The sequence below is a fragment of the Lepidochelys kempii genome, chromosome 6 (genome assembly GCF_965140285.1).
Source record: "Lepidochelys kempii isolate rLepKem1 chromosome 6, rLepKem1.hap1, whole genome shotgun sequence".
NCBI classification, from domain to species: Eukaryota; Metazoa; Chordata; order Testudines; family Cheloniidae; genus Lepidochelys; species Lepidochelys kempii.
In genome coordinates, this window is record NC_136385.1 from 72340743 (window position 1) to 72350510 (window position 9768).

At 42.6% G+C, this 9768-nt stretch overlaps 1 protein-coding gene across 1 annotated transcript; it reads right to left on the reverse strand.

Annotated features, from left to right (window-relative positions):
* Positions 1–4651: 4651 nt before the first annotated feature.
* Positions 4652–6199, reverse strand: LOC140913615 (carbohydrate sulfotransferase 9). The gene is made up of 2 exons (XM_073350342.1): positions 6094–6199; positions 4652–5496 (listed from the first exon to the last, which is right to left on the reverse strand). Exons 1-2 carry the CDS (start codon positions 6197–6199, stop codon positions 4652–4654), a joined length of 951 nt encoding a protein of 316 aa, XP_073206443.1.
* Positions 6200–9768: the final 3569 nt, after the last annotated feature.

Below are 9768 nucleotides of genomic sequence, written 5' to 3' on the forward strand. Positions count from 1 at the left end.
ACGTCCCCTCTAACCCATAGCTGACCTGAATGATCTTGCTGATGCTAAAAGGAGGGCTGTGCAATTCCTGACCCATAGAGAGAAAAAGCTACCCAAAATGTTGCACAGGCCCAGAAGGAGGGCTGTGGGAACCCTGAATCAAGAGTAACAAGGGCTGGACTTGAGGGCTTAAGAAATGTTGACATGCTGTAAGAGACTTAATAAATGAGGCCTCACAAAAGGGAAATTTAAGTTTCTTGATTGTGAATAAGTTTATAAGAGCCCTGTCATAAATATAAAGGGAAGGGTAAACCCCTTTGAAATCCCTCCTGGCCAGGGGAAAGCTCCTCTCACCTGTAAAGGGTTAAGAAGCTAAAGGTAACCTCCCTGGCACCTGACCAAAATGACCAATGAGGAGATAAGATACTTTCAAAAGCTGGGAGGAGGGAGAGAAACAAAGGGTCTGTGTGTCTGTCTATAGTCTGTCTTTGTCGGGGATAGACCAGGAATGGAGTCTTAGAACTTTTAGTAAGTAATCTAGCTAGGTATGTGTTAGATTATGATTTCTTTAAATGGCTGAGAAAAGAATTGTGCTGAATAGAATAACTATTTCTGTCTGTGTATCTTTTTTGTAACTTAAGGTTTTGCCTAGAGGGGTTCTCTATGTTTTTGAATCTAATTACCCTGTAAGATATCTACCATCCTGATTTTACAGGGGGGATTTCTTTATTTCTATTTACTTCTATTTTTATTAAAAGTCTTCTTGTAAGAAAACTGAATGCTTTTTCATTGTTCTCAGATCCAAGGGTTTGGGTCTGTGGTCACCTATGCAAATTGGTGAGGCTTTTTATCCAACATTTCCCAGGAAAGGGGGGGTGCAAGTGTTGGGAGGATTGTTCATTGTTCTTAAGATCCAAGGGTCTGGGTCTGTAGTCACCTAGGCAAATTGGTGAGGCTTTTTACCAAACCTTGTCCAGGAAGTGGGGTACAAGGTTTTGGGAAGTATTTTGGGGGGAAGGACGCATCCAAACAGCTCTTCCCCAGTAACCAGTATTAGTTTGGTGGTGGTAGTGGCCAATCCAAGGACGACGGGTGGAATATTTTGTACCTTGGGGAAGTTTTGACCTAAGCTGGTAAAGATAAGCTTAGGAGGTTTTTCATGCAGGTCCCCACATCTGTACCCTAGAGTTCAGAGTGGGGGAGGAACCTTGACAAGCCCAAAGGGAACTGAGGGAAGTGCAGCATAGGGCCATGTCATGCCACAAGAAGGTGCCGTGACATGGCTCCCTGTGACGCCCGCACGAATGCAAAACTTTACTTGTAACCTCAGCTACATAGGTGCACTGGCTCTGTGTGTCTGATCTGTTACTCATTCATGGGGAATACATGAGGTCAGATTTAAGGTTTTGTGTTGTAATGAGAGAGGAAGAGGCTTGTCCTTGAAGATCTTGGAGGAGCAGAGATAGCAGCCTTGCTCTCAGCACACAGCTTCTCCTGCCAGTAAATCTGCTAGGGTTTGCTGGCAGGGAGAGAAAGTCTGATGAGACAAAAGAGGCTTGTCAGCCCAGCACAGCTGGCAGGAATAAGAAGCTGCTTCTGTAATCTAAAGGAGATATCTGGGGGACATTTTCGATAGGGGAATTTATGCCAGGCAATGGATATGGGAGCAAGACGGCCCCCACAGTGCTGATCTGTGTGTAGAATATGTGGGGAACGAGGTTATTGACCAAAATATATATTGGGTGAGACATCACAGAAGACAGAATGATGGACATGGGGAATAAATAGCAATATGGAAGATCTGAGAGGGGACAGGTATATCTCCCCATTACTGCTGCTCAGTAATGGCCCCCTCCTATAGTTCCATGCTGTGTCTCTAGGGTCATGCTTCATATCAATACTCATGAGCCTTCTGTGGCTCATCAAACTGTCACTTTGCAGCCTGGGAACCATCCAGGGGTGGTTAACCAGCCAGGAAAGTTGTTTGAGGAAAAGGGTGGAAAGCTTTACTCTTCAGACAAATTTGACGGGCAACCCTACACACCCTGCTCCCACCAAAAGGACCAGCATTGAGGAGAGAGGAGGAAACTGTAACTTATTCCTGTAGGTCACTAGCAACTGGAAGGAGCTAGTGGAGCTGGCGAGCGAGACTGGCTAACTCTTGACATAGCTCTCTCAATGTTGATGAACTAAGGAACAGCTTTAAAAACATTAAATATATAAATGTGCCACCTGCATGCAGAGAGGGGGCAGTTTGGGTTTTCTCAGGGCTGTGGTCAAACACTGCTTCCCATTTTTCATTTTTTAGAAAAAGAAAATAGGCTGAGTGAGTTTAAGGTCCCACCAAAGGCAAATACTTGACACAACTTTGACTCTGGTGCCATTTGCTAAATTTGCTGTGAGCTCAGCTTTCTGAGATACTCCATTGTGATAACAGCACTGGTCCATTTCTCAGAGTCATACCTCTTAAAGTTAGGATAATTCAGACCTTCTGGGGCTCAAATACACTTGAGAACATGTTCAACATCTTGCTGCAGGATCTCACATTTCCTTATGGTGTCATAGTGAATGTTGCAATGCACACAGAGTAGAAACATCCCAATGAATGTCCAAATGTTCTGGCTGGTGGTAGTCATTATTGTTGGATTGTTTCGTGTTTTAGGGTTTTTTTAGAATAAAGTTAACAACTTCCTGATCACTTCTCTAGGAGAGAGGAGTTTACTGGAGTTTTCATTCTGGATCAGCCCATGGGCCAGATTCTGGCTCCAGCTATGGCAGTGCACAGAGTCTCCGAAGCTGCTACACACTTTTTAGCTGAGCATTTCCATGACCGGCGTGGGGGGGAACACAAGATGGCACAATGCCAGCTTTGCTGCATCTACACCAACTCCTTCCAACACCCACAAGGGTAGGGGACTTGATGAGGTGTGGCGAGAGCGCTGCTGTACTCTTGCAATTTCCAGATGTATATGTAGTAATGATTCTGTTTGATGCCATGCACCTTTACATGTAAGATGTCTGCCTGCCTGCTAGAGGATTCCCGTTGGAGGCTCCTGCATGGTTAGGGACACACACTACTTTATATCTTTTTATTAATTGAAAATCAAAATAATCTAGACTAAAAGTGGATGCTCTGAAACATCTGTATATGGAAAAGCCATATTCCCCATCCCTTACCCCCATCATACCAAGGATCTCTGTGAATTTCACATACATTCAAGGCAATCAAATCAGCAGAAGGAAAAATCTCATACAGGTGGAACATTTGTTACATTGATTCAGTAGACAAGCTGTGACTCCAGGTGCCTAGGGTAGCTCACAATGAAAATGCCAAGGTCAGGGCAGGCTTCAGAAAGAAGAGCAGATTTTCGCAGAACTGGTGGTATTAGATTCACAAACCAGTCACAAACGGTGCTCCTGATCCCACACAATGGTTATCAAGAAACTAGAAAAAAGAAATAACATAGCCCCCTTTATTGCTCCCAATCAGCAAACAGGTCCAGAAAAGTGAAAAGTTACTTAAAACTCTATTCATTATACAAAACGTTCTTCTGATCCCCAAAGGGCCAGCCACATTACCAGATCAAGACTAGTTTGGATATTACCCAAAATACCATGCTGCCAGGCAATCATTTAGTATCTAAAACCAAAGGTTTATTAGAAAAGAAAAGAACAAGAAGAGAGTTGTTAGATGGTCAAAGCAATCAGATACATACATATGACTTCAGAGTCCATATATCAGGTTCTTTGCAGCCTTGGTCGGTTTGCTGATTTGTAATGTCCCTCTGGAACACATCTAAAGATTGGATGGGTCTATCAGTCCTTTGTTCAAAGCTTCAGTTTGTAGTGAATCATAGAATCATAGACTATTAGGGTTGGAAGAGACCTCAGGAGGTCATCTAGTCCAATCCCCTGCTCAAAGCAGGACCAACACCAACTAAATCATCCCAGCCAGGGCCTTGTCAAGCTGGGCCTTAAAAACCTCTAAAGATGGAGATTCCACCACCTCCCTAGGTAACCCATTCCAGTGCTTCAGAAGTTACTCCAGAGGTGAGAAGCACGATTGAAGATGAAATGGAGATGATGCAGCTGCCTTTTTATATTCTCTTCCATGTGGCTTATACATCTTTTGTCCCAAACACAAGCTCATAGCACATGGGCATGGAAAAGTACTTGGAGTCCCCTGTCCATAGGCATATCCCGACATGTCCTGCTGACTCATAGATGTAGCCCCTGGCTTCTCTCAAAGAGTTCATTGTACAGTTGATTCCCCTTGATGGGCTATCAAGGAGACTGGGTCGTGCTGGTGTTCATCTGTCTGGGGATGTCACCCAGATACACAGCACAAGTTTGAGATATCAATGAACCATACATTTATAACTCATGATACAAAGATGATACATACATATGCACAAGCTTAGCATATTTAGCAAATCATACCTTTTTCATTACATGGCATATTTGGTATAAGATTCATTACAATGTTGTAATATTGGTACTGATAATATAATAAAGGATGTCCCATATTCCATACAACATTACATGAGTGCCTACAACAAATAGCTTTATGAGCTACAAAACAATAAGTGCTTGACTGCTACCATCAACCACCTGTAATCATCTGTGTAGACAAGTTCATGTGATACAGTATGAATAAAAACTGCCTTTCGGTTCATACTGTATCAGTCTTGTAAAGGTTCATTTTCAAATCATAAGGATAGTTAAACAAAGTAAAATCCATCTGGTACAGCTTCTTGATCTTTTGAATTTGCTCTGCACTCAGCTTTCTGAGATATTCGAGGGTGATATCATCACTAGTACGTTTCTCTGAGTCATACTTCTTAAAGTTAGGGTAGTGCATATCCTCTGGGGCTCCAATGTTCCTGAGAACATGTTCAGAATCTTGCTCCAAGGTCTCAAACTTCCCCATAATGTCATAGTGAATGTTGCAAGGATCACAGAGTAGAAACATTGGTTTCCAGTGAATATCCAAAAGTTCTTGGTTTTTTGTCAGAATAAAGTTAACAAACTCCTGGAAAGTCACCTTTTCAGTCGAATTTTTGTTTTTCCTGCACATGGCCTTGATCTCATTTGCCAAAGTGATACTATAGTATGGCTCAGAGTGCAGAAGTTTGTCTCTGTAAGCTGAAACCAACCGTTCCAGGGGATCTCTGGTGAACATCACTTTGGTGTAACTGGTCAGCAATTTCGCCTGATAGTCAGAAGGGTAAGAACTCAGCCTCTTTATCAGTGGGGTTTGGTGGATGAGATCATGGTTGACTTCATTAGCCTTTCTGCTCAGGTTCATTGTGAGGAGAAGGATGATTCTCTTCCAATTGGAGCAGCCCACCTTGGGCACCTCACAGTAGATGAGCTTGTGGTTATGCTCCACAAAGATCTGTCTTGCAATCGTATGTTTCAGTTTGCTTTGTGAATGAGAAAGGTTGTTCATCAAGCAGGTGGAGTTCAGTGTGTCTTTGCGATAGACTTGACTCATCAGCCAATCTTCCTTAGGAACTGGAAGAGAAGATGTGTGCAAGAAAGGAAGTTAAACTATCAGTGTAAAAAGAAAAGGAGTACTTGTGGCACCTTAGAGACTAACAATTTTATTTGAGCATAAGCTTTCATGAGCTACAGCTCACTTCATCGGATGTAAAGTAATTTTGTGGAATTCTCTTTTCATTCAGAAAATCATAGAACTCAAATTAACCCCTTGAGGAACTAAAATTGTAGCTCAGGATTAACATGAATCTCTAGTTCACTGTCACTTGTCTACACACATTATAACAGGCATGCAACACAAGCTACCGTGATTATTAAAAGGCTTGTTAGCAGGAGAACTTGGGAAATGAATGGCAGGAGGAATATTCTTAGGGAGAATCCTGCCATGCATCTTCAAACACTTAACTTCAGTGGCAAATGTGGCTTTTTGTGGCATTCTCTTCCCTACTCATGCCACAATAACTAAGAATCTGTTAGGCCAGGCCCCTCAGATATTTTATTTGTATTATTTGTACATGCACCCTCATTGTGCTACATATTTTATATGATCCAAAAAGATGGTCTCTGTTCCAAGAAACACAAAATCCTTCTATCTATATATTCTTTACTTACTCATCATTTTTGTTTGCCGCTTGTAGAATACCCCAGAAAGAAGAATTCCAAGAATGAAAATTAGGACAAGAAAAATGAACACCTTCTGGAGCACCTTGTCCACCATGTTTTCCCAGGAAGGAGAAGGATGTGGCCTTTGTGCAGGGAATCTGTCTTCCTAGCTACAAGAAAATGAGAGATAGTTTATTGTATGACTTTTACTACAAAAATATCACATGCTACAAAGAGCATAAGAGGTCAGAGAGTCAGTGAGGTGCCAGGAATGTGCTGTAAAGAGGTTATTTATTCTAACCAATGTATATCATATATGTGATATATTTTCTGTAACAAAAATACCTTATGAGCTGGTGTGCCAGGTCCAACCTCCCCTCCAGATGGCACAGGCCTACCCATTCTAAAATAAATCTGGGCCCATGCTCCCTCACACCTGCTGTATAGTCCATGCAGTGCTGGAAAGTTCCGCATACATCTATGATGGACTTTGGCCATGTCTACACTACAAACTGTGGTCAACACAAGTCAGTCGGAAAATAGCTGCTACATTTAGTGTATCACTCATGTTCATCCAGACTTGGCTGCTTGCCTCCGCACATCACCAGGAGTACTTGTGTCAAAGCAAAGTGCGGTCACCATGAGTAGGTATCCCAGGGACCATACACCATCCTCCAGTCCAATGCCTATTGGAGAATTTTCACAATGTGTTCTGGGGCACACAAGAGTGACGCAGGAGGGACTGGAAGCAAAGGGTCAAGTTCCCAGCATGCAACTTTCTGCATCCCATAATGCCACCCCTGTCCCATAATTTTTGCACCTTTTTAAAAAAATCCCATAAACATGTACAGCTCTTATCACTGTCAGCAGCGGTGGATTAGCCACTGAGCCAAAGGGGCCCATGCCCAGGGACCCCAGCCAATTGGGGAGCCCTGGAAAAAATGGGTGCCCCCACACCCCAACCCCACTCGCCGGCAGGAGCACTGGGCAGATGGTGTGGGGCAAGCACCCATGTCCTGACCCCATTTTCCCAGAGGAAGTAAAGGGAGGGAGTGGAGGGGACTACAGGCAGAAGGGGTGGGGAGGTGCCCCCACTTGCTCTGGGCCAGAGGCCCACAAAACCCTAATCCGTCTCTGGCAGCCATCTCTGACAAAATCATGAGCCCACACAGCTCTGCACTATTGTCATGAACATTGCAAAGAGAGGACAAATGATCCTCCAGTATTTGCAGAGCTGCAGGAACTACCACAGGAAGTGCCAGAACAACATGGGACATGACAATTTCTGTGCTGATACTTTGTAACCAATATAACAAAAAAAAATTCAGGGTTGTTGGTGGCATTCACAGAGCAGCTGCCAGTGATGGAGAACCGCTTCTGGGTTTGAGAAAAAAATATTGGCTGGTGGGATTACTTTGTAATGCAGGTCTGGGATGATGAGCAGTGGCTGCAGGACTTTAGGAAGCACAAAGCCACATTCCTGGATCTGTGTGCTAGCTCACCCCTGCCCTTCAGCCAGGGCCAATCAGAGGGGGGGGGAGGCAGGAGGGCCATTTGGCCTCCACCTCAAGCTCAAAGGGGACCTCACATTTAGACACTTGTTAATTTTTTGGCATTTGATAAGTTTTGCAACTTGTTTTATGTGCAGCCCTATTGGACCAAAATGTGACACACTCTCTCTCTCAGGGGGAGGGATAGCTCAGTGGTTTGAGCATTGGCCTGCTAAACCCAGGGTTGTGAGTTCAATCCTTGAGGGGGCCATTTGTGATCAGAGCAAAAATTGGGGATTGGTCCTGCTTTGAGCAGGGGGTTGGACTAGATGACCGTCTGAGGTCCCTTCCAACCCTGGTATTCTATGATTCTCAGCTTAGAGCTGCAAATTTAAGCAAATGAGAGATGTGATTTGGTAAAAGACATAATTTTTTTTGTTAACTGATATAGATTTTGTCATATTAAAGAATTAAAAATGTTCAGAAATATTAATAAAAATATATTGGTTCTGATGGCACAAGATTAGACCGTGATGAACATGTCCTCGCAGATCAGCTGATTATATAAACAAACCACTACTAGGGGCTGGTGCTGGATCGAGTACATGTTGAAAGATAGAGAATTGTTACATTTTAGTGTCTTTATAGTTTTATGTCTAGTTGACTAAGGAATTATTTATGTGTGAGAATTCCTCATTATTATCTTCATATGGTAGCTAAAAGAGGTAACGGGTTGGTTGGTTGAGCCCTAGCTTGGTAGCTTGGCCATCATCATAGGCTTTCATAGTCTATAGGCCCAGATTCAAAGTGAAAATTTGTGAGGACAGTCTTGTACAGTGAGTTTCGTAAGGACACACATTTTAAATTTTTGGACATTATCCCTCTGTCTGTATCTGTGTCTGTGTTTACTATATATATGTTATTCCTTTGTCTTCAGTTCAGCCTGTTATATTATACCTTACATGCTTGAGTTTTGGTTCAGTGATAAGGACCTGTATGACTGTTTCATTTTGTGTTCTTAATTAGTATTCCTTCATTTTAAGTCTTTTCAACATTTGTGTACCATTCAGCATTTGTGTACATGTTTACAGTAGAAGATTTCAAGTGTAGATAAGCTACTTATTTACAGCAGAATATTTCAAGTGTGGATAGGCTACATATTGACCAGATAGATCACTATGAAGAGGAGATCTGAAAGTGGTGCAAGCAAGAGACATCAAAAACAACTGAGTGAAGCAGCAGCTAAGAGCTCAAAGCCAGTAACTTCATTTCTCAAACCACTCAGACATACACCTTACCCAGCAAACAATGCTACAGATAATGAAAACTCCACAACTGCAACAGGTGATATTTCAATGCCAATACCTGAACATGAGGACAGTAGTCAAGAAGGAGATGTGCCAACAGTAACAGATGCAGCAGAAGATCCTGTGTACGATTAAGAAACTCAACAGCAACAGGAAGATGTAGATCTTAAGCAGCAAGAGCAATTCATGAGTTCTACAGGTTTGACTGTGACTGACATTGGAATTCTTGACAAGAGCAATGCTGCCAAAATGCAATCTTTTCTTCAAATTAGTTGTTTTGAAATTCCAAGTAACATTCCATAAGATGCTAATAATCATGCTTTCCCTGCTTGTCTGCTGACGAAAACTCTTCCAAATGGTCAGACCTACATAAGAGACTGGTTATACCGGAGTACGGAAAAACAATATCTGTACTGTGCACCCTGCTTCATTTTGAACAAAAGTGCTGCAAATGCATCACTTCTCTCTGATCAATCAGGATGGAGCATCAACAGAGGTTGGAGGAAGTTGAAAGACTGAATACCATCACATGAGAATTGAAAGTCACACAAAGAAAACAATGTTGCATGGAAATCAGCCAGGGCAGCATCAGCTGAAAGTTCAGTTGAGAATTTACTCTTGACTGAACTCTCTACAGAAACTCTTCAGTGCATCCTGAATGCCATCCTTTTTCTTTCTGAGCAGGGATTAGCTTTCTTTGGTTCCAGTCAACGTATTGGTGATCGTTCAAATGGAAACTTTCTAGGCATCGTTGAGCTCCTCAGCAGATATGACCCACTTTTATCACAGCATGTTAAACATGTTCAAGAATCACAGGAGAGTCAAAAGCTCTCCTGTCAAGTCCATTCTCTCTCCACACACATAAAAAATGAGTTTATTGAGCTATC

Bases quoted from the DNA above. Each gene is read 5' to 3' on its own strand.
- LOC140913615 (XM_073350342.1), bottom strand. From the start codon at position 6,199: ATGGTGGACAAGGTGCTCCAGAAGGTGTTCATTTTTCTTGTCCTAATT. The intron at 5,497-6,093 runs GTAAGTAAAGAA...CTTCTCTTCCAG, and splicing joins GCGGCAAACAAAAATGATGA to TTCCTAAGGAAGATTGGCTG.